Here is a 25,789-nt window from a genome sequence, read left to right as displayed (position 1 = left end):
TGGTCAAGTTATAAGGTCTCGTGTTTTATGAAGAAAGCCATGTCTGTTTACTTAGAGTAAACTGACAGTTATCAGTTAGAATGTCTGTGTTGGAGGAGGGGGGGGCTTTGGTAGCTAAGCAACCACGTGGCCAGGTGGAGTCGACCAATCAGAGCAGAGCAATCAACTGAAATTAACTGACGATGGAGACAGTTCCATCAAAGTGTGCAGACAGAGGTCGACAAACTTGAAATTCTGGCCTCGAACAGAAAGCATTTTCGGCAAAACCATAATACCTATCATTGATCCGACTTCACTTTGAGCGTCCTGAGTTCTTCCTGAACATCTACATATGAAAAAAAAAAAAATGAAAAAATAGCTTTGTTAGAGCGATTTTAAAAAACTGTTAAATTTTTTTTTTGAGAAATCTTCCTTCATTTTTAATATGGGAGCCGATGCGGCAGTTGGTGCATTTTGTTTGAGCATCTGTGCATCCTGCGCCTAAACTATAACTCTGACAGCTTTACCAGAGGATTGTGAGTGAGAAGACTAATTTTCCTATGTTTCTATGTATAAATTATTTCTGTAGAGTGAAATTTGCGGCCTGGAGCGCAGTTTTCAAATTTATTTTTTGACAATTCTTTCTCTCCCTCTACACTCTGTTTGATGACTTCTCCACTCTAGACTCTCCATAGGGTTACATTGGGGGGATTTTTTGACGTGTTTTTGCCCAATAATTTGAAAACCGTTTGTCGAAAACCTTATAAAAGTCATAGCACACTTGTCATGGGCAAGCCGGTCGATTTGATACCTTTTTTGTGTATGTGCAACCAGAACTCTGGGAGGAGTAGTCGACCGAAAAATGACACGGAAGAAACGGAAGAATAACTAGAAAATTCCTAAAGAAATTTTGATTGTGTGCTTGCCTCTGGACCGTGACTCTCGTGGCTTATCAAAAGGGGCACGGATTAAACAGGGACTCTATGCTGAGTAATCTGACATCTTATACAAGTTTCTAGGACAAACGATTCATTAGTTAGTAAAAGGGGGCGTGGCTAATAAAAAGGGCGGGAATTTATGAATTATTGTTATGTAGAACTGAAAAGTGATGAACCATCATCATGCATGACAAGTTTGAGGCAGATTGGACAATGTATGGTCAAGTTATAAGGTCTCGTGTTTTATGAAGAAAACGCCATGTTTGTTTACTTAGAGTAAACTGACAGTTATCAGTTAGAATGTCTGTGTTGGAGGAGGGGGGGGGGGGGGGCTTTGGTAGCTAAGCAACCACATGGCCAGGTGGAGTCGACCAATCAGAGCAGAGCAATCAACTGAAATTAACTGACGATGGAGACAGTTCCATCAAAGTGAGCAGACAGAGGTTGACAAACTTGAAATTCTGGCCTCGAACAGAAAGCATTTTCGGCAAAACCATAATACCTATCATTGATCTGACTTCACTTTGAGCGTCCTGAGTTCTTCCTGAACGTCTACATATGTTGTTTTTTTTAAGAAAAATGAAAAAATAGCTTTGTTAGAGCGATTTTAAAAAACTGTTAAATTTTTTTTTTGAGAAATCTTCCTTCATTTTTAATATGGGAGCCGATGCGGCAGTTGGTGCATTTTGTTTGAGCATCTGTGCGTCCTGCGCCCAAACTATAACTCTGACAGCTTTACCAGAGGATTGTGAGTGAGAGGACAAATTTTCCTACGTTTCTATGTATAAATTATTTCTGTAGAGTGAAATTTGCGGCCTGGAGCGCAGTTTTCAAATTTATTTTTTGACAATTCTTTCTCTCCCTCTACACTCTGTTTGATGACTTCTCCACTCTAGACTCTCCATAGGGTTACATTGGGGGGATTTTTTGACGTGTTTTTGCCCAATAATTTGAAAACCGTTTGTCGAAACCCTTATAAAAGTCATAGCACACTTGTCATGGGCGAGCCGGTCGATTTGATACCTTTTTCGTGTATGTGCGGCCAAAACTCTGGGAGGAGTAGTCGACCGAAAAATGACACGGAAGAAACGGAAGAATAACTAGAAAATTTCTAAAGAAATTTTGATTGTGTGCTTGCCTCTGGACCGTGACTCTCGTGGCTTATCAAAAGGGGCAGGGATTAAACAGGGACTTTCTGCTGAGTACACTGACACCTCATACAAGTCTCTAGGACAAACGGTTCATTGGTTATGAAAGGGGGCGTGGCTAATCAAAAAGGGCGGGAATTTATGAAATATTGTTATGTATAAGTGGTCAGTGATGAACCATCATCATGCTTGACAAGTTTGAGGAAGATTGGACAATGTATGGTCAAGTTATAAGGTCTCATGTTTTATGAAGAACAACATGTCTGTTTACTTAGAGTAAACTGACAGTTATCAGTTAGAATGTCTGTGTTGGAGGAGGGGAGGGGGGAGGGGGGAGGCTTTGGTAGCTAAGCAACCACGTGGCCAGGTGGAGTCGACCAATCAGAGCAGAGCAATCAACTGAAATTAACTGCTGCTTCCGCAGACAGAGGTGGACAAACTGAAAATTCTGGCCTCGAACAGAAAGCATTTTTGGCAAAACCATAATACCTATCATTGATCTGACTTCACTTTGAGCGTCCTGAGTTCTTCCTCAACGTCTACATATATTTTTTTTTAAGAAAAATGAAAAAATAGCTTTGTTAGAGCGATTTAAAAAAACACTTACATCTACTTTTTTATGAAATTTTCCTGCGTTTTTAATATGGGAGCCAATGAGGCAGTTGGTGCGTTTTGTTTGTGCATCTGTGTGTCCTGCGCCAAAACTATAACTCTGACAGCTTTACCAGAGGATTGTGAGTGAGAGGACAAATTTTCCTACGTTTCTATGTATAAATTATTTCTGTAGAGTGAAATTTGCGGCCTGGAGCGCAGTTTTCAAATTTATTTTTTGACAATTCTTTCTCTCCCTCTACACTCTGTTTGATGGCATCACCACTCTAGAGTCTCCATAGGGTTACATTGGGGGGATTTTTTGACGTGTTTTTGCCCAATAATTTGAAAACCGTTTGTCGAAACCCTTATAAAAGTCATAGCACACTTGTCATGGGCGAGCCGGTCGATTTGATACCTTTTTTGTATATGTGTGACCAAAACTCTGGGAGGAGTAGTCGACCGAAAAAACACCACGGAAGAAACGGAAGAATAATAATAAAGAGACATAAGCCCACGGAATAACAATTAGTGTGCTTTTGCAAGCAAGCACACAAAACTAGAAAATTCCTAAAGAAATTTTGATTGTGTGCTTGCCTCTGGACCGTGACTCTCGTGGCTTATCAAAAGGGGCAGGGATTAAACAGGGACTTTCTGCTGAGTACACTCACACCTCATACAAGTCTCTAGGACAAACGGTTCATTGGTTATGAAAGGGGGCGTGGCTAATCAAAAAGGGCGGGAATTTATGAAATATTGTTATGTATAAGTGGTCAGTGATGAACCATCATCATGCTTGACAAGTTTGAGGAAGATTGGACAATGTATGGTCAAGTTATAAGGTCTCATGTTTTATGAAGTCTGTTTACTTAGAGTAAACTGACAGTTATCAGTTAGAATGTCTGTGTTGGAGGAGGGGAGGGGGGAGGGGGGAGGCTTTGGTAGCTAAGCAACCACGTGGCCAGGTGGAGTCGACCAATAAGAGCAGAGCAATCAACTGAAATTAACTGCTGTTGGAGAAAGTTCCGCAGACAGAGGTGGACAAACTGAAATTTCTGGCCTCGAACAGAAAGCATTTTTGGCAAAACCATAATACCTATCATTGATCCGACTTCACTTTGAGCGTCCTGAGTTCTTCCTGAACATCTACATATATTTTTTTTTAAGAAAGATGAAAAAATAGCTTTGTTAGAGCGATTTAAAAAAACGGTTAAATTTTTTTTGGGGAGAAATCTTCCTGCATTTTTAATATTGGAGCCAATGAGGCAGTTGGTGCGTTTTGTTTGTGCATCTGTGCATCCTGCGCCCAAACTATAACTCTGACAGCTTTACCAGAGGATTGTGAGTGAGAGGACAAATTTCCCTACGTTTCTATGTATAAATTATTTCTGTAGAGTGAAATTTGCGGCCTGGAGTGCAGTTTTCAAATTAATTTTTTGACAATTCCTTCTCTCCCTCTACACTCTGTTTGATGACATCACCGCTCTAGACTCTCCATAGGGTTACATTGGGGGGATTTTTTGACGTGTTTTTGCCCAATAATTTGAAAACCGTTTGTCGAAACCCTTAGAAAAGTCATAGCACACTTGTCATGGCCGAGCCGGTCGATTTGATACCTTTTTTGTGAATGTGCGACCAAAACTCTGGGAGGAGTAGTCGACCGAAAAATGACACGGAAGAAACGGAAGATTAAAAATAACTAGAAAATTTCTAAAGAAATTTTGATTGTGTGCTTGCCTCTGGACCGTGACTCTCGTGGCTTATCAAAAGGGGCACGGATTAAACAGGGACTTTCTGCTGAATACACTGACACCTCGGACAAGTCTCTAGGACAAACGGTTCACTAGTTAGTAAAAGGGGGCGTGGCTAACAAAAAGGGGCGGGGTAATCAATCAGCAGTTAAACAGGGACTCTATCCTGAGTTCACAGACACTTCATACAAGTTTCTAGGACAAACGGTTCATTGGTTATGAAAGGGGGCGTGGCTAATCAAAAAGGGCGGGAATTTATGAAATATTGTTATGTATAAGTGGTCAGTGATGAACCATCATCATGCTTGGCAAGTTTGAGGAAGATTGGACAATGTATGGTCAAGTTATAAGGTCTCATGTTTTATGAAGTCTGTTCACTTAGAGTAAACTGACAGTTATCAGTTAGAATGTCTGTGTTGGAGGAGGGAGGGGGGGGAGGGGGGAGGCTTTGGTAGCTAAGCAACCACGTGGCCAGGTGGAGTCGACCAATAAGAGCAGAGCAATCAACTGAAATTAACTGATGTTGGACACAGTTCCACAGACAGAGGTGGACAAACTGAAAATTCTGGCCTCGAACAGAAAGCATTTTTGGCAAAACCATAATACCTATCATTGATCCGACTTCACTTTGAGCGTCCTGAGTTCTTCCTCAACGTCTACATATATTTTTTTTTAAGAAAAATGAAAAAATAGCTTCGTTAGAGCGATTTTAAAAAACTGTTAAAAATTTTTTTTTGAGAAATCTTCCTGCATTTTTAATATGGGAGCCGATGCGGCAGTTGGTGCGTTTTGTTTGTGCATCTGTGCGTCCTGCGCCAAAACTATAACTCTGACAGCTTTACCAGAGGATTGTGAGTGAGAGGACAAATTTTCCTACGTTTCTATGTATAAATTATTTCTGTAGAGTGAAATTTGCGGCCTGGAGCGCAGTTTTCAAATTAATTTTTTGACAATTCCTTCTCTCCCTCTACACTCTGTTTGATGACATCACCGCTCTAGACTCTCCATAGGGTTACATTGGGGGGATTTTTTGACGTGTCTTTGCCCAATAATTTGAAAACCGTTTGTCGAAACCCTTATAAAAGTCATAGCACACTTGTCATGGGCGAGCCAGTCGATTTGATACCTTTTTTGTGTATGTGCGACCAAAACTCTGGGAGGAGTAGTCGACCGAAAAAACACCACGGAAGAAACGGAAGAATAATAATAAGACATAAGCCCACGGAATAACAATTAGTGTGCTTTTGCAAGCAAGCACACAAAACTAGAAAATTTCTAAAGAAATTTTGATTGTGTGCTTGCCTCTGGACCATCATTCTCGTGGCTCAAATCAACAGTCAAACAGTGACTCTGTCCTGAGTTCACAGATACCTCATACAAGTCTGTAGGACAAACGGTTCACAAGTTAGTAAAAGGGGGCGTGGTCACTCAAAGGGGGCGTGGCTTGAATCAGCAGTTAAACAGGGACTCTGTCCTGAGTTCACAGACACCTCATACAAGTATCTAGGAGAAACGGTTCATTAGTTATGAAAGGGGGCGTGGCTAATCAAAAGGGGCGGAGTTATCAATCACCAGTTAAACAGGGACTTCATGCCGAGTAATCTGACACTTTATACAAGTTTCTAGGACAAACGGTTCATTAGTTATGAAAGGGGGCGTGGCTAATCAAAAAGGGCGGGAATTTATGAAACATTATTATGTATAAGTGGTCAGTGATGAACCATCATCATGCTTGGCAAGTTTGAGGAAGATTGGACAATGTATGGTCAAGTTATAAGGTCTCATGTTTTATGAAGTCTGTTTACTTAGAGTAACCTGACAGTTATCAGTTAGAATGTCTGTGTTGGAGGAGGGAGGGGGGAGGGGGGGCTTTGGTAGCTAAGCAACCACGTGGCCAGGTGGAGTCGACCAATAAGAGCAGAGCAATCAACTGAAATTAACTGACAGTTCCTTCACAGTGAGCAGACAGAGGTGGACAAACTGAAATTTCTGGCCTCGAACAGAAAGCATTTTTGGCAAAACCATAATAGCTATCATTGATCCGACTTCACTTTGAGCGTCCTGAGTTCTTCCTGAACGTCTACATATATTTTTTTTAAAGAAAGATGAAAAAATAGCTTTGTTAGAGCGATTTTAAAAAACTGTAAAAAAAATTTTGGGGAGAAATCTTCCTGCATTTTTAATATGGGAGCCAATGAGGCAGTTGATGTGTTTTGTTTGTGCATCTGTGCGTCCTGCGCCAAAACTATAACTCTGACAGCTTTACCAGAGGATTGTGAGTGAGAGGACAAATTTTCCTACGTTTCTATGTATAAATTATTTCTGTAGAGTGAAATTTGCGGCCTGGAGCGCAGTTTTCAAATTTATTTTTTGACAATTCGTTCTCTCCCTCTACACTCTGTTTGATTACATCCCCACTCTAGACTCTCCATAGGGTTACATTGGGGGGATTTTTTGACGTGTTTTTTCCCAATAATTTGAAAACCGTTTGTCGGAACCCTTATAAAAGTCATAGCACACTTGTCATGGGTGAGCCGGTCGATTTGATACCTTTTTTGTGTATGTGCGAGCAAAACTCTGGGAGGAGTAGTCGACCGAAAAATGACACGGAAGAAACGGAAGAAAAACTAGAAAATTTCTAAAGAAATTTTGATTGTGTGCTTGCCTCTGGACCGTGACTCTCATTGCTTAAATCAGCACTTAAACAGGGACTCTGTCCTGAGTTCACAGACACCTCATCCAAGTCTGTAGGCCAAACGGTTCAAAAGTTAGTAAAAGGGGGCGTGGCTACTCAAGGGGGCGTGGCTTCAATCAGCAGTTGAACAGGGACTCTGTCCTGAGTTCACAGACACCTCATACAAGTCTCTAGGACAAACGGTTCATTGGTTATGAAAGGGGGCGTGGCTAATCAAAAGGGCGGGACTTTATGAAATATTGTTATGTAGAAATGGTCAGTGATGAACCATCATCATGCATAACAAGTTTGAGGCAGATTGGACAATGTATGGTCAAGTTATAAGGTCTCAAAAATGCCATGTCTGTGACAGTTAGAGTTAACCGTTTTCAGTTAAAATGTCTGTGTTGGAGGGGGGGGGGGGGGGCTGGGGGAGGCTTTGGTAGCTAAGCAACCCGATGGCCAGGTGGGGTCGACCAATCAGAGCAGAGCAATCAACGGAATGTTCCGGAAGAGTGGCCAGAGGTGGAAAAATTGAAATTTCTGGCCTCGGACAGAAAGCATTTTTGACAAAACCATAATACCTATCATTGATCCGACTGCACTTTGAGCGTCCTGAGTTCTTCCTGAACGTCTACATATATTTTTTTTAAAGAAAGATGAAAAAATAGCTTTGTTAGAGCGATTTTAAAAAACTGTAAAAAAAATTTTGGGGAGAAATCTTCCTGCATTTTTAATATGGGAGCCAATGAGGCAGTTGATGTGTTTTGTTTGTGCATCTGTGCGTCCTGCGCCCAAACTATAACTCTGACAGCTTTACCAGAGGATTGTGAGTGAGAGGACAAATTTTCCTACGTTTCTATGTATAAATTATTTCTGTAGAGTGAAATTTGCGGCCTGGAGCGCAGTTTTCAAATTTATTTTTTGACAATTCGTTCTCTCTCTCTACACTCTGTTTGATGAAATCCCCACTCTAGACTCTCCATAGGGTTACATTGGGGGGATTTTTTGACGTGTTTTTGCCCAATAATTTGAAAACCGTTTGTCGGAACCCTTATAAAAGTCATAGCACACTTGTCATGGGCGAGCCGGTCGATTTGATACCTTTTTTGTGTATGTGCGAGCAAAACTCTGGGAGGAGTAGTCGACCGAAAAATGACACGGAAGAAACGGAAGAATAATAAAAAGTAGAAATAAGCCCGGTGAATAGTAGTTAGTGTGCTTTTGCAAGCAAGCACACAAAACTAGAAAATTCCTAAAGAAATTTTGATTGTGTGCTTGCCTCTGGACCGTGACTCTCGTGGCTTATCAAAAGGGGCGGGGTTATCAATCACCAGTTAAACGGACTCTATGCTGAGTAATCTGACATCTTATACAAGTTTCTAGGACAAACGGTTCATTAGTTAGTAAAAGGGGGCGTGGCTAATAAAAAGGGCGGGAATTTATGAATTATTGTTATGTAGAACTGAAAAGTGATGAACCATCATCATGCATGACAAGTTTGAGGCAGATTGGACAATGTATGGTCAAGTTATAAGGTCTCGTGTTTTATGAAGAAAGCCATGTCTGTTTACTTAGAGTAAACTGACAGTTATCAGTTAGAATGTCTGTGTTGGAGGAGGGGGGGGCTTTGGTAGCTAAGCAACCACGTGGCCAGGTGGAGTCGACCAATCAGAGCAGAGCAATCAACTGAAATTAACTGACGATGGAGACAGTTCCATCAAAGTGAGCAGACAGAGGTCGACAAACTTGAAATTCTGGCCTCGAACAGAAAGCATTTTCGGCAAAACCATAATACGTATCATTGATCCGACTTCACTTTGAGCGTCCTGAGTTCTTCCTGAACATCTCCATATGTTTTTTTTTTAAGAAAAATGAAAAAATAGCTTTGTTAGAGCGATTTTAAAAAACTGTTAAATTTTTTTTTTGAGAAATCTTCCTTCATTTTTAATATGGGAGCCGATGCGGCAGTTGGTGCATTTTGTTTGAGCATCTGTGCGTCCTGCGCCCAAACTATAACTCTGACAGCTTTACCAGAGGATTGTGAGTGAGAGGACAAATTTTCCTACGTTTCTATGTATAAATTATTTCTGTAGAGTGAAATTTGCGGCCTGGAGCGCAGTTTTCAAATTTATTTTTTGACAATTCTTTCTCTCCCTCTACACTCTGTTTGATGACTTCCCCACTCTAGACTCTCCATAGGGTTACATTGGGGGGATTTTTTGACGTGTTTTTGCCCAATAATTTGAAAACCGTATGTCGAAACCCTTAGAAAAGTCATAGCACACTTGTCATGGGCGAGCCGGTCGATTTGATACCTTTTTTGTGTATGTGCGGCCAAAACTCTGGGAGGAGTAGTCGACCGAAAAATGACACGGAAGAAACGGAAGATTAAAAATAACTAGAAAATTTCTAAAGAAATTTTGATTGTGTGCTTGCCTCTGGACCATCATTCTCGTGGCTCAAATCAACAGTCAAACAGTGACTCTGTCCTGAGTTCACAGATACCTCATACAAGTCTGTAGGACAAACGGTTCACAAGTTAGTAAAAGGGGGCGTGGTCACTCAAAGGGGGCGTGGCTTGAATCAGCAGTTAAACAGGGACTCTGTCCTGAGTTCACAGACACCTCATACAAGTCTCTAGGACAAACGGTTCATTAGTTATGAAAGGGGGCGTGGCTAATCAAAAGGGGCGGAGTTATCAATCACCAGTTAAACAGGGACTTCATGCCGAGTAATCTGACACTTTATACAAGTTTCTAGGACAAACGGTTCATTAGTTATGAAAGGGGGCGTGGCTAATCAAAAAGGGCAGGAATTTATGAAACATTATTATGTATAAGTGGTCAGTGATGAACCATCATCATGCTTGGCAAGTTTGAGGAAGATTGGACAATGTATGGTCAAGTTATAAGGTCTCATGTTTTATGAAGTCTGTTTACTTAGAGTAAACTGACAGTTATCAGTTAGAATGTCTGTGTTGGAGGAGGGAGGGGGGAGGGGGGAGGCTTTGGTAGCTAAGCAACCAGGTGGCCAGGTGGAGTCGACCAATCAGAGCAGAGCAATCAACTGAAATTAACTGACAGTTCCTTCACAGTGAGCAGACAGAGGTCGACAAACTGAAAATTCTGGCCTCGAACAGAAAGCATTTTTGGCAAAACCATAATAGCTATCATTGATCCGACTTCACTTTGAGCGTCCTGAGTTCTTCCTGAACGTCTACATATATTTTTTTTTAAGAAAAATGAAAAAATAGCTTTGTTAGAGCGATTTTAAAAAACTGTTACATTTTTTTTTGAGAAATCTTCCTTCATTTTTAATATGGGAGCCGATGCGGCAGTTGGTGCATTTTGTTTGAGCATCTGTGCGTCCTGCGCCAAAACTATAACTCTGACAGCTTTACCAGAGGATTGTGAGTGAGAGGACAAATTTTCCTACGTTTCTATGTATAAATTATTTCTGTAGAGTGAAATTTGCGGCCTGGAGCGCAGTTTTCAAATTTATTTTTTGACAATTCGTTCTCTCCCTCTACACTCTGTTTGATGACTTCTCCACTCTAGACTCTCCATAGGGTTACATTGGGGGGATTTTTTGACGTGTTTTTGCCCAATAATTTGAAAACCGTTTGTCGAAACCCTTATAAAAGTCATAGCACACTTGTCATGAGCGAGCCGGTCGGTTTGATACCTTTTTTGTGTATGTGCGACCAAAACTCTGGGAGGAGTAGTCGACCGAAAAATGACACGGAAGAAACGGAAGATTAAAAATAATAAAAATAAAAATAGTCCCGGTGAAGAGTAGTTAGTGTGCTTTTGCAAGCAAGCACACAAAACTAGAAAATTTCTAAAGAAATTTTGATTGTGTGCTTGCCTCTGGACCGTGACTCTCGTGGCTTATCAAAAGGGGCACGGATTAAACAGGGACTTTCTGCTGAGTGCACTGACACCTCATACAAGTTTCTAGGACAAACGGTTCATTGGTTATGAAAGGGGGCGTGGCTAATCAAAAAGGGCGGGAATTTATGAAATATTGTTATGTATAAGTGGTCAGTGATGAACCATCATCATGCTTGACAAGTTTGAGGCAGATTGGACAATGTATGGTCAAGTTATAAGGTCTCATGTTTTATGAAGAACAACATGTCTGTTTACTTAGAGTAAACTGACAGTTATCAGTTAGAATGTCTGTGTTGGAGGAGGGAGGGGGGAGGGGGGAGGCTTTGGTAGCTAAGCAACCACGTGGCCAGGTGGAGTCGACCAATAAGAGCAGAGCAATCAACTGAAATTAACTGCTGTTGGAGAAAGTTCCGCAGACAGAGGTGGACAAACTGAAATTTCTGGCCTCGAACAGAAAGCATTTTTGGCAAAACCATAATACCTGTCATTGATCCGACTTCACTTTGAGCGTCCTGAGTTCTTCCTGAACATCTACATATGTTTTTTTTTAAGAAAGATGAAAAAATAGCTTTGTTAGAGCGATTTTAAAAAACTGTTAAATTTTTTTTTTGAGAAATCTTCCTTCATTTTTAATATGGGAGCCGATGCGGCAGTTGGTGCATTTTGTTTGAGCATCTGTGCGTCCTACGCCCAAACTATAACTCTGACAGCTTTACCAGAGGATTGTGAGTGAGAGGACAAATTTTCCTACGTTTCTATGTATAAATTATTTCTGTAGAGTGAAATTTGCGGCCTGGAGCGCAGTTTTCAAATTTATTTTTTGACAATTCTTTCTCTCCCTCTACACTCTGTTTGATGACTTCTCCACTCTAGACTCTCCATAGGGTTACATTGGGGGGATTTTTTGACGTGTTTTTGCCCAATAATTTGAAAACCGTTTGTCGAAACCCTTAGAAAAGTCATAGCACACTTGTCATGGGCGAGCCGGTCGGTTTGATACCTTTTTTGTGTATGTGCGACCAAAACTCTGGGAGGAGTAGTCGACCGAAAAATGACACGGAAGAAACGGAAGAATAATAAAAATAGTCCCGGTGAATAGTAGTTAGTGTGCTTTTGCAAGCACACAAAATAAAAATAGTCCCGGTGAATAGTAGTTAGTGTGCTTTTGCAAGCAAGCACACAAAACTAGAAAATTTCTAAAGAAATTTTGATTGTGTGCTTGCCTCTGGACCATCATTCTCGTGGCTCAAATCAACAGTCAAACAGTGACTCTGTCCTGAGTTCACAGATACCTCATACAAGTCTGTAGGACAAACGGTTCACAAGTTAGTAAAATGGGCGTGGCTTATCAAAAGGGGCGGGATTATCAATCACCAGTTAAACGGACTCTATGCTGAGTAATCTGACATCTTATACAAGTTTCTAGGACAAACGGTTCATTAGTTAGTAAAAGGGGGCGTGGCTAATAAAAAGGGCGGGAATTTATGAATTATTGTTATGTAGAACTGAAAAGTGATGAACCATCATCATGCATGACAAGTTTGAGGCAGATTGGACAACGTATGGTCAAGTTATAAAGTCTCGTATTTTATGAAGAAAGCCATGTCTGTTTACTTAGAGTAAACTGACAGTTATCAGTTAGAATGTCTGTGTTGGAGGAGGGGGGGGGCTTTGGTAGCTAAGCAACCACGTGGCCAGGTGGAGTCGACCAATCAGAGCAGAGCAATCAACTGAAATTAACTGACGATGGAGACAGTTCCAAAGTGAGCAGACAGAGGTCGACAAACTGAAAATTCTGGCCTCGAACAGAAAGCATTTTCGGCAAAACCATAATACCTATCATTGATCCGACTTTACTTTGAGCGTCCTGAGTTCTTCCTGAACATCTCCATATGTTTTTTTTTAAGAAAAATGAAAAAATAGCTTTGTTAGAGCGATTTTAAAAAACTGTTAAATTTTTTTTTTGAGAAATCTTCCTTCATTTTTAATATGGGAGCCGATGCGGCAGTTGGTGCATTTTGTTTGAGCATCTGTGCGTCCTGCGCCCAAACTATAACTCTGACAGCTTTACCAGAGGATTGTGAGGGAGAAGACTAATTTTCCTACGTTTCTATGTATAAATTATTTCTGTAGAGTGAAATTTGCGGCCTGGAGCGCAGTTTTCAAATTTATTTTTTGACAATTCTTTCTCTCCCTCTACACTCTGTTTGATGACTTCCCCACTCTAGACTCTCCATAGGGTTACATTGGGGGGATTTTTTGACGTGTTTTTTCCCAATAATTTGAAAACCGTATGTCGAAACCCTTAGAAAAGTCATAGCACACTTGTCATGGGCGAGCCGGTCGGTTTGATACCTTTTTTGTGTATGTGCGGCCAAAACTCTGGGAGGAGTAGTCAACCGAAAAATGACACGGAAGAAACGTAAGAATAAGAATAAGCCCGGTGAATAGTAGTTAGTGTGCTTTTGCAAGCAAGCACACAAAATAATAATAAAAATAGTCCCGGTGAATAGTAGTTAGTGTGCTTTTGCAAGCAAGCACACAAAATAAAAATAGTCCCGGTGAATAGTAGTTAGTGTGCTTTTGCAAGCAAGCACACAAAATAAGCCCGAGGAATAACAATTAGTGTGCTTTTGCAAGCAAGCACACAAAACTAGAAAATTTCCTCTGGGGAAATTCTGAAAGGGCCACGGGGGCTACTGCCGGTGTGTGTACACTATGATGAGATTCTTCAGAGATGTATAACAATTAAGTTATGTGTGTGCGTGTGCGTAATCACATAAGTTACGTGTGTGTGTGTGTGTGTGTGTGTGCGTGCGTGTGTGTGTGCGTGCGTGTAATCACAAAAGTTACGTGTGTGTATGTGTGCGTGCGCGTGCGTGTGTGTAATTACATAAGTTACGTGTGTGTGTGCGATCACATATGTTACGTGTGTGTGTGTGTGTGCTTGTGTGTAATCACATATGTTACGTGTGTGTGTGTGTGTGTGCTCGTGCGTGTGTGTAATCACATAAGTTACGTGTGTGTGTGTGTGTGTGTGTGTGCGTGTGCGCGCATGCGTGTGTGTAATTACATAAGTTACTAGTAGCGGGACGAAATTGCGTCCAGAAGAGGAAGAAGAAAAATTCCACAGTATAACAGTAGTGCAGCTCGGTGTGATTGCCCCGTGGCCCTAATAATAATAAAATATGTATATAAATATGGAAACATTGTGTTGATATATAGTTATATATCTACAAGTATTCACAGATGAAATGCAGTGATTATTTTATTCATGTTGGTATTAGTTAGTTGTTAGTTCCATTGATTATTCTTGTATAGTTTAGTATTTATTTATCTATTTGCTAGTTCAGATTTACTCTCCTGTTTATTTGTATTTTTCTCTCTTGGCTGAGCCACTGTATGAGGGGCCGTACAAGCCATAATTCATTCTGGTCCTCTCACACACATACATTCTCCTTTCACATACATATATTTTCACTCTCACACACATACATTCTCCTTTCACATACATATATTTTCACTCTCACACACATACATTCTCCTCTCACACACATATATTTTCACTCTCACACACATACATTCTCCTTACACATGCATATATTTTCACCCTCACACACATACATACATTCTCCTCACACATACGTATATATTTCACTCTCACATACATACATTCTCCTTTCACATACATATATTTTCACTCTCACACACATACGTATATATTTCACTCTCACATACATACATTCTCCTTTCACATACACATATATACTTCTCACATATATAGCTCCTCCTCCTGGAGCAGGAAGTCACTCTCAAACCAGGAAATGCATACGCAAGACTTACTCAGCTTATCCTAACTTGATATTAAATAGCAGAAGTTTACAATGAAGCTATTCAGAGTTTTCCTGTTTTCTTATTTGTTGCAGTTTTTAATTTTTGGAGTAAGTAGCAATGAAGATGACATTAGACATTTTTTTAACAATGTCTTACAATGTATTGAACGACTGCAAGGAGAAACTACAGATTCTTTTGTTCATGAAAGGCTGTATGGACAACTTCGTGATCACATTCAAACCTTATCTGGATTTCTGTCGATCTCAAGATTTGTTGAAGATTCAAGAAATAGAGTTGCAGTCAATACATTAGAGTCCTTGTATGGATGTCTTCAGTGTTTGCTTACTGCTCATGAAACCATGAAAGACAAAGAACCAGGGCTGACAACAGTTATGCTCTGTTGCCTCCACCTGTTATGACTGGACATCAGGGCAGACCTACACTGTAACAAAATTTCCTGTTAAATTACAGTAAAATACTGGCAGCTAAAGTTGCCAGCTTGAAACTGTTATTCTACAGTGTACCTACTGTGATCTACAACGACAGTTTAGTACTGTAAAAATATTACAGTACTGTGCTGTATGGAAAATAAACATTACAGTATTATACTGTCAATTATACTTTTATTTTACAGTTCCTACTGTATTCTCCATTAACAGCTTATTACTGTAAAACTGTAGAATGTGATCTTCACAGTGATATAAACTGATTTAAACGTTTTACATTTAAAAATGAAAACCCCTGAAATAATAATAATAATAATAATAATAATAATAATAACACATGAAAATAGCTATGACAGAAATGGCTCAGACAAGAGATGGCCTTACAACATTAGGCATTTATTAAAGCTGAACATTTTCAGTATCAGTACAAAATCCATAAAGCAGCGTGGCCACATGAGGATTCACCGTTGTTGCCTTTTTGTGGACCAGCTTGCACTAATGTAATATACAGCTTAGCTGTATATTACATTAGTGCATATTTGAAGCTACTTTTTAGCTTTTTGCATCAACCTGCATAACAAGCTTCTCCCTATAAACTCCCATAAACCGTTTTACTTGAAAAAGTAAAACAACAAATGGTAAAATAGAATCTTGTAGCCCACCTTAATTAGATCTGACAACAACTCAAATGCCCAAGCCAACTTATGCTAACTTAAGTAATGTGCTTCAACAGAAAGCTAAACTTTTGTCCACATAGTTGCTAAATGAGAGTAACGTATGCTAGCGTGCGGCACATACTTTTGACTCAATCTTTACGGCAAAAAACAGTCAATAAAATGTTAATCAAACACAAAATCACATTAGCATTATGCTGACTTTTGCAAGATTATATTTACCTTCTTAAGAAAGCCACGGGGGCAGGACGGATGAGGGTCCACTGCGCAGTTGAGGGGAGAATGGTGAGGATAGCAGCAGGTGATGCCTCAAGTGCTCGATCCAGTTCGGTGCTTTCAAGGGTCCGGATGAAAACTAATTCTTCATCTTCTTGTTATTGTGCCCTCAATCTCAAATAAAAACACTGATGTGTAGGCCTATCTTTAATTTCATTATTTTTTTTATTTTGCTCAGATGAACTATTAAACAGACCGAAGATCAAGTCTGATTTAAAGTTAACTGAAAAAGAAAGAAAATACTGTATTATACCGTAAGATTAAAGGTAGCTTGCTGTAAAAAAACAAAAAACAAATAATACTGCTCTTTACCGTAAGATTTTACAGGAGCTTGCCGTTAATATTTTGTTCCTCAAAAACATCAGAATTTACAGTATTCAACTGTATTAATGGAAAACGGTACACTACTGTGCAAAATAGCCCGTATTTTTACAGCAATTTGTTACAGTGTAGATACAGCGTCTCATCTCCCCCCTCCATGCTGATTGTGACCTGACCTGAACGTGACTCTGCTTGAGCTTCTCAGCCAATCACAGAGCGATAAATTACCCTCTTCTTCCTCTTCCTTCGGTTTTATGGCGGGTTGCAACCATTGCTTATTAGGTGTATACCGCCACCTACTGTACCGGAGTATGTAGACGATAAATGCTGCCTTCCGTTTCCACTATACTTTTACTCACACATACATACATTCTCCTCTCACACACATACATTCTCCTCTCACACACATACATTCTCCTTTCACATACATATATTTTCACTCACACATACATACATTTTCCTTTTACATACGTATATTACTTATAATATGAAAATGTATAAATATGAGAGTGAAAATATATGTATGTGTGAGTGAAAATATATGTATGTGAAAGGAAAATGTATGTATGTGTGTGAGAGTGAAAATATATGTATGTGAAAGGAGAATGTATGTATGTGTGTGAGAGTGAAAATATATGTATGTGAGAGGAGAATGTATGTGTGTGAGAGTGAAAATATATGTATGTGAAAGGAGAATGTATGTGTGTGAAAGTGAAAATATATGTATGTGTAAGGAGAATGTATGTGTGTGAGAGGACCAGAATGAATTATGGCTTGTACGGCCCCTCATACCACTGCAGTGATACACATTAACATAAAGGGATAAATAAAGTTCTTCTGATTCTGATCAATAAGAGTTGCATGCTTGGCAATTTGTGTTATTAGCATAATTACCACATATTCTGGTAAAATCAAGATAAAATAATAATAATAATAAAAATAAAAATAATAAAAATAATAATAAAAATAATAATAATAAATAAATTTTATTTACAATGCACTTCACATCAAAGGAAGCCCCAAAGTGCTCATAATAATAAAATAATATAATAAAAATAATATTCTATGGCCTTTGGTTTGCAACATCTCAACTAGATATTTGAACATCTGGAGAAAGATGTTTCATTCAGATAATAATGCATTTATTAATACCTCCGTCAGCACAAATCTATCACTTCCTCTTTAACAGACTTCTTTAAAAAACAGAACAAAACAAAAGGCATTTAAAGTAAAAGTAATAATCTTTGTTTAAAAACAAACACAGGTCTCTTTTGTGTTAAAAGGGAAGGGAAAGGATGTTATTCTTTAACAAAATTTCCACTTTTGCATATCTAACATTCATTTTGCTGTGCAATATAAGGTACTATAATTGGGGTTTTTTAGCGTTAAAATATTCACATCAATTCAACATGACTCACCGTTTGAATTTATGACATATTTTCTGGGGAAATGCCCCTTGATTCCCCTGAGTCGTGTTTGAGTTCTCTTTTTAGATATTTGTCTGCAGGTTTCCATTGCTGGGAAAAGGAAGTAAAAACAGAACACAAAAATAAATGAGAACAAATCACACATTTCCAGAGAAAGTGCATTTGCATTTCCATATAAATGTGAATGTTGGCTGCTCATCATCAGATCGATTATTATCTGTGACTTCACACCAAAAGCATCAGGAGCAACAACTGGTCTAACATTTAGAAAACAGCTGAACAATGAGGTGAGAAGATACTTATATATTTCAATCACTGTATGAGTTAATAATGATTATCACAGAGTTATTTCATTTCTTGCTAGTCCTAGAATCTGAAATATTAAATATTTAAATGATGGGTCTCAAACTGGCGGCCCGCGGGCCCATTGTGGCCCTCGTGATATTTTGTGGCCCCCACCTTGATATGAAAGTTTAATGTGAGTTTTATATGAATGGTACTTTACCGTGTTGTGTGTGGAAGGTCCCTTTAATTACTTTTTTTGGTGATGTTGTGTCTTTTTTAATAATTTTGTGTCTTTCTTTAAATAATTTGTCTTTTTTAGTAATTTTGTGTATTTCTTTGGTCATTTTGTGTCTTTTTTAAAATAATTTTGTGTCTTTTTTGGTCATTTTGTTCATTTTTTAGGGAACTTAGTTTTTTTCGTCTTTGGTAATTTTGTGTCTCCTTTTTGGTAATTTTGTGTCTTTTTGAAAAAAATTCTCTTTTTTTTGTAATTTTGTGTATTTTTTGGGTCATTTTGTGTCTTTCATGTGTCATTTTGTTTATTTTTTAAATAATTTTGTGTCTTTTTTGGTAATTCTGTGTCTTTTTTGGTCATTTTGTTTATTTTTTAAGTAATTTAGTTTTTTTCTGCCATTTTGTGTCTTCTTTGGTAATTTTGTGTCTTTTTAAAATAATTGTATGTCTTTTTAAAAGATGTGTCTTTTTTGGTAATGCTGTGTTTTTTCAGTCATTTTGTGTCTTTTTCTTAAAATAATTTTGTGTCTTTTTAAATAATTTTGTGTGTTTTTTGGTAATTCTGTGTTTTTTTCAGTACTTTTTTTGGCTTTTTTTTGGGTAATTTTGTGTCTTTTTGGGTAATTTTGTTTATTTTTAAAAATAATTTTGTGTCTTTTTTGGTCATTTTGTTTATTTTTTAAGTAATTTAGTTTTTTTCTGCCATTTTGTGTCTTCTTTGGTAATTTTGTGTATTTTTTAAATAATTGTATGTCTTTTTTGACAACACTGTATTTTTTGGTCATTTTATGTCTTCTTTTGTAATTTTGTGTCTTTTTTAAATTAATTTAGTGTTTTTTCAGTCATTTTTTGTCTTTTTTGGTCATTTTTTGTCTTTTTTTTGTAATTTTGTGTCTTTTTTTATTTATTTTTTGTCTTTTTTTGGTCATTTTGATACTGCCTCCAGCGGCCCCAAGGTAATTTGAGTTTGAGACCCCTGGTTTAGATCCTACAAATACATAATAATGTATTGAATCACTTGTTCATCCTCCATTATTTTATGCCTTTTTTTCTCCATTTCCTCCTTTTTCTTTACTTTCTCTTCTGTGATTCTTGATGTCTTCATTTCTGTTTTTTCCTCTTCAGCCACTGCCACCGGCAATTTTAAAATGTGTAATTACTTTATTATATTTATATTTATTACTAGGCTACCAATGGCACACAGTTGCTAAACGTGTCCATAAACAAATATGATTATAACAATGAACAACACTTTAATATTTCTATTTGATTGGATGGTGTCATGTGGCATCTTAGGTTTGAATACATATATTTATATTTCAATGAGGCTTCATTTTATAGCTTCATGAACAATACAAACTTTACAATTCGATGAGTCATGTTTGAGTTTTCTTGTTAGAGATGTGGCTGCAGGTTTCCATTTTCTGGGAAAAGGAAGTAAAAATGAATGAGAATGAGAACTGAATTAATGAGAAGAACAGTTATCTAAACATAGAAGACTTGAGAGCTTATTATATTATTTTACTGATGATACAGTAGTGTTCAATATAATAGCAGTCCAATGTGACTAACCAGATTAATCCAGGTTTTTAGTATATTTAGGGCCTTGGGGCAATCGCACCAAGCACTGGTCCCATACAGCAATAGCTGTAGGGACCAGTGCTGCACTACTGAGACTCCATTTAAACTTTAAATTCCACTCTACAGAAATAATTTATACATAGAAACGTAGGAAAATTAGTCTTCTCCCTCACAATCCTCTGGTAAAGCTGTCACAGTTATAGTTTGGGCGTAGGACGCACAGATGATCCACCAACACGCACCAACAGCCTTATTGGCTCCCATATTAAAAACGCAGAAAGATTTCGGAAAAAGGGAGATGGAACAGTTTTTTTAGATCGCTCTAACAAAGCTATTTTTTCATTTTTCTGAAAAAAAACCAAACATATGTAGACGTTCAGGAAGAAATCAGGACGCTCAAAGTGAAGTTGGATCAATGATAGGTATTATGGTTTTGCCAAAAATGCTTTCTGTTCGAGGCCAGAAATTCCAGTCTGTCCACCTCTGCTGAACAGGTGTCAGTTAATTCTGTTGATTGCTTTGATCTGATTGCCTTTGATCTTTGATGTGATTACAGTTACAGATACGCGCACACACACACACACACACACACACACACACACACACACGCGCGCGCGCGTAAGCGCACACACTCCTCACACATGAATACACATGCTTCAAACACACACACAGGTAACTTTATGTGATTTTCGCCACACACACACACACACAAATGCGTGCATAAGCGCGCGCCCACTCCTCCAGATACACTTTTCACACACACACACACACACACACACACACACACACACACACACACACACACACACACATTTTGAGGTTCAAGGGCATAGTTTGAAATCTCTGAAGAATCTTATCATAGAGTACACACCGGGGGGGAGGACATTTTCTAGTTTTTATTGCTACATGGCAAACAAGGTACCAGTAGGTGCAGTAGATTCTCAGAAAACCAACAAGACCCAGCATTGGTGATATGCAGCTCTTAAGGCTGTGCACTGGAACAAAACTATTTTGTACAAACTTTTTTGTTTCTAGGATTTCTCAATCCTGTGTATCACTAGTCTAATATTTAGTTGTATGACCACAGTTTTTTTTATAACTGCTTCACATCTGTGTGGCATGGAATCAACCAACTTGTGGCATCTTTCAGCTGTTATTCCACTCCAACATTGTCTAACAACATTCATCAATTCATTTACATTTCTTGGTTTTGCTTCAGAAACAGCATTTTTGATGGTAAATGGTAAATGGACCTGCACTTATATATCACTCTTCTAGTCGCTTTGCGACCACTCAAAGCGATTTACACTGCAGACTGCGCTCATTCACCCTTTCACACACACATTCATACTGGTGGCAGAGGCTACCCTAAACGGTGCCACCTGCCACCATTGGGAATTCATTCACACACCGATGAACGCAGCATCGGGAGCAATGTGGGGTTCACTATCTTGCTCAAGGATACTTCAACATGTACAAAATAGCTTTGAGTTTGTAAAGTAGGCTGCGACGGTCAGGGATCAACCCACTCTACCAACTGAGCCACAGCTCTGATGTCACCCCACAAGTTCTCAATTGGATTAAGGTCCTTGGATTGGGCTGGCCACTCCATAACATCAATGTTGTTGGTTTGGAACCAAGGTTTTGCTGGTTTACTAGTGTGTTTGGGGTCATTGTCTTGTTGAAACACCCATTTCAAGCACATGTCCTCTTCAGCATAAGGCAACATGACCTCTTCAAGTATTTTGACAAATGCAAACTGATCCATGATCCCTGGTATGTGATAAATAGGCCCAACACCATAGTAGAGAAACATGAAACATATCATGATGCTTCACTGTCTTCACTGTGTTCTGGGGTTGAATTCAGAGTTTGGGGCTCGTCTCACAAACTGTCTGCGGCCCTCGGACCCAAAAAGAACAACTTGACTCTCATCAGTCCACAAAATGTTCCTCCATTTCTCTTTAGGCCAGTTGATGTGTTCTTTGGCAGATTGTAACTTCTTCTCCACATGCCTTTTTTTTAACAGAGGGACTTTGCGGGGGATTCTTGTCAATAGATTAGCTTCACACAGACGTCTTCTAACTGTCACAGCACTTCCAGGTAACTCCAGACTGTCTCTGATCATCCTGGAGCTGATCATTGGCTGAGCCTTTGCCATTCTGCTTATTCTTCCATCCATTTTGATGGTTGTCTTCCGTTTTCTGCCACGTGTCTCTGGTTTTCTCTCCATTTTAAAGCATTGGAGATCATTTTAGCTGAACAGCCTATAATTGTTTGCACCTCTTTCCCCTCTTCAATCAACTTTTTAATCAAAGTACGCTGTTCTTCTGAACAATGTCTTGAACGACCGATTTTCCTCAGGCTTTCACACCTGTTTTTTCACAAAATTGATGACCTCACTGATTGAATGCCACACTGCTATATTTTTGAACACACCCCTTTCAACTAATTGCCCAAGTGCACAGTCTTAAGAGCTGCATATCACCAATGCTGGGTCTTACTGAGAATCTTCTGCACCTACTGGTACCTTGTTTGCCATGTAGCAATAAAAAATATACTAAAAACCTGGATTAATCTGGTTAGTCACATTGGACTGCTATTATACTGAACACTACTGTATGTTTTAATAGTTGTTATTTTATTCTCCATCAGTGCTGCTCAGAGTCAAACTACACTGGTGTCCAAACTGGAGGCCCTGCAGTGCCACTTCACCTGGGATCTGGAGGCCAGCAGGTTCAAACTTCACCGTCTCCAGGACAAACTGGAAAACATCGGCACCGAGGAGGGAAACAGCTGGCTGGGTCACATTCACAACCTGCAGGGGTTTGTTGAATACAAGATGAAAAACATAGAAAATGCCCAGAGCTTCTTCAACAAGGCTACAGAGGCCTTCTGCCAGCTGAGAAACGCAGACGAGGGTCCCTGGTTGGTGGTGAACTACGGGAACCTGGCTTGGCTGCACCACCACCTGGGGGACGAAGCAGAGAGTGAGGCTTACCTGTCAAAGGTCGACGCCCTGATGAATAAATACCCGTCTCCATCCCAGGACGAGCTCCATCCGGAGATCTACGCTGAAAAGGCCTGGACCCTGATGGAGTTGAGTGCAGATAAAAAGCTGGCTGCAGATTACTTCCAGAGAGCCATCAGGATGCAGCCGGACAGGGTGGAGTGGAACTCCAGCTACGTCTTATGGTTGGCGAAAGATTTTAAGTACTGCAGCACAGGGGTGGAGGCTGAGGTCTTGGAGAAAATGAGAATCGCCAAGGAACAAGATCCAGAGAACTTGTACCTCGCTGTTTACTACCTTGAGCAACGTGCTAAAAAAGGAGAAAAGGTTGAAGATGAAGCTCGTGAGTTAGCACAAAAGGTTTTGAGAAATCCTGTCAGCAGCTACAATGGAATTAACCCATTGCTTAGGGTTTACAGAAACTATTTATGTCTTGACGAGGCTATTGATTTGATAGAGGAGGCTCTGGAAAAACATCCAGATGAGTGTTATCTGAAGAGATGTGCTGCACTCTGCTACAAATGGAAGATCATTTCCAAAGAGCAAAGAAAGCCAAAGCAAAGTGTGATCAACAGAGCAATCACTCTCCACAAGGAGGTGATTTCTCTCTGCCCTCATTCTTCCCTTCTGATAAAAATAGACCTCGCAAACATATACGCAAAGTCAGGTTACGGTCTGACTAAAGCTGAGCAGATCTACCAGGAACTGTTAGAAATCAACCTTGGACCTGCAGACAAACAGCTGCTTTACAACAACTACGCAAAGTATTTATGCTTTGATCGAGACGAGTTCCAAAGTTCACTGCGCTATCACATGAAGGCGGCCGAGATACCGCACCAGTCCCTCTATCGTGACAACAGCATCAGAGCTCTGAAGAAGATTCAGGGCAGAATGCGTCGAGAAATACAGGAGTTTCTGCAAAACCTGCAGGAGCCACAGTGTTTTTATCAGCACTGAATCTAAATTCAGAAATAAACTGTAGGTATTGCATTACCCCCAAAAATGTATAATCAGAATCAGAATCAGAAGCCTTTATTGTCATTGTAGTACAACGAAATTTGCCATGAACCCGTCCAAAACGTATAAAAACAGGGAGAGTCTCGCTGCAGCACTCAACATGGGAACTTGTCCAAAAGACCTTGAGTCAGGGCTGTATGGGGGGAGGCCAGATAAGATTGGGATTTGGGCTGTAGGCGAAAGTGGAAGCAATTTTCTGCTATTAATCTTCTTGATAATGTCCATTCTGGTCTCCGGATCGATCTTGTGGCTTTTCCAGGGCCGTCAGTCGCTCCTTGATTTTATCCAAAGTGTGGTTTGTGACCACAGTCTGAGTTCCCACAGCTCTGCCCATCGTATCAATCATCTCTGACAGCCTTATGGGGCTTTGGACAGCTGTCACCGTTTTCTGTATATCTCGATAAACCAGAGCAAAGCCTAATCCAATCAGCAAAAGCCCTGTTATCAAGGTTCCGAATAGATAGAGATCTTCAATATCCTCAACGGAAAGAGCCGCCAGGCACACGGCACGCCAACTCTCCCACTCGTCCATCGTGTAGCCAGCTGCAAATGTCCCGTCAGGGCAAGAGGGTTCCCCCGAATCCTGGCTTCTCGTCGAGAAGATTGTGTCAATTGCATTGAGAGACCAGTTGATCAAATCCATGTTTTTTTTAGTTTTGAGAGCAGTGTAGAAAGAGTCTTCCAAAGTAAGACAGAAGACAAGACAAGAGGAGTGAAGCAGGAAAACACACAGAGGGAGAGGGGGGAAAAAGTGGGGCCGCCTCCTTAGACAGCCAGAGAAGAATAACAACATATGGATAACGTACAACGCAAAATTTGTGCAAATTGCGTTAATGAGCTGCTGATCGCTGAACGGCAGGAGTAAAGTTTGGCCTTATCCAGTGCGAATAATTAGAGGTTAACTTTATCCCAGGAAGTGAATCTAATGATGGCGATTCCACTGGAACAAATTGATTTCGCTTTTATAAATGTGAACATTATCCAGTATGCATGAACCAGAATGTTAAATTCATCAAAAAATACATAAATGTTGCTTATTTGTGTCCTTTGGGTCTTCATTGGAAACCACTTAAATATGGAGGTTTATCATCTTTTCTTCTCCAGTATTTAAATTAGAAGAGAAGAAGGCTGCGACATCTTACTTAAACCCTGTAATAATTAATTTTTCATTGTTGTTTTTTATTATTTTCAATTCAGATAATAGTGTATATTGGTTGCATTGAATACCCTGTGGCTAGCATATTGTTATATATATTCCTGCTGCTGTGGTGATTTTTACTCTATTCCATGTGAAGCCTGTATTAAACATGTATTTGAAATACTGTATGTTCTACTGTGAGGATAATAAAACTCTCTGATTCTTAATGTTGTTGTAAATTAAAGTATGACCTGAAAATTAAATTACGTCAAGCTGTGTCTCACTTGTACACAGTAATATTAAGTAATTTTATGTAGAATTACAAATATTATTAGTTTGTTTGGTTTTTACTATAAATGTTTTTCTGCACAAACTTGAACTTGCTTTAATAACTGCATGTCACTTAACTTCCTTTATAGTCAAATTTCACAGTAAATGTGTCAAGTCGTCATATATTTACTACTGTAAATCGTGTTGTGCTGGCTGTATTCATGTTATCTGTGTGTCAGTGTGATACATCTCGGCATATGAAACAGATAAAAGCAGATTTTTACAAACAAACAGTTAAC

At 39.3% G+C, this 25,789-nt stretch overlaps 1 protein-coding gene across 1 annotated transcript in view; it reads left to right on the top strand.

Moving 5' to 3' along the window:
* LOC131978124 (interferon-induced protein with tetratricopeptide repeats 1-like) overlaps positions 1 to 24,651 on the top strand; it is a 37,246-nt gene extending 12,595 nt beyond the window's left edge. The window contains exon 2 of the mRNA XM_059341644.1: positions 22,711 to 24,651. Coding sequence (XP_059197627.1) covers positions 22,711 to 24,022 — 1,312 coding nt within the window. The 3' untranslated portion in view covers positions 24,023 to 24,651. The remainder of the gene's footprint in view (positions 1 to 22,710) is intronic.
* The last annotated feature ends 1,138 nt before the right edge of the window (positions 24,652 to 25,789 follow it).

This window comes from Centropristis striata, chromosome 9 (genome assembly GCF_030273125.1).
Source record: "Centropristis striata isolate RG_2023a ecotype Rhode Island chromosome 9, C.striata_1.0, whole genome shotgun sequence".
Classification (NCBI taxonomy): domain Eukaryota; kingdom Metazoa; phylum Chordata; class Actinopteri; order Perciformes; family Serranidae; genus Centropristis; species Centropristis striata.
The sequence above is the reverse complement of the archived record's forward strand: the minus strand, read 5'-3'. Positions and strand labels throughout refer to the sequence as shown.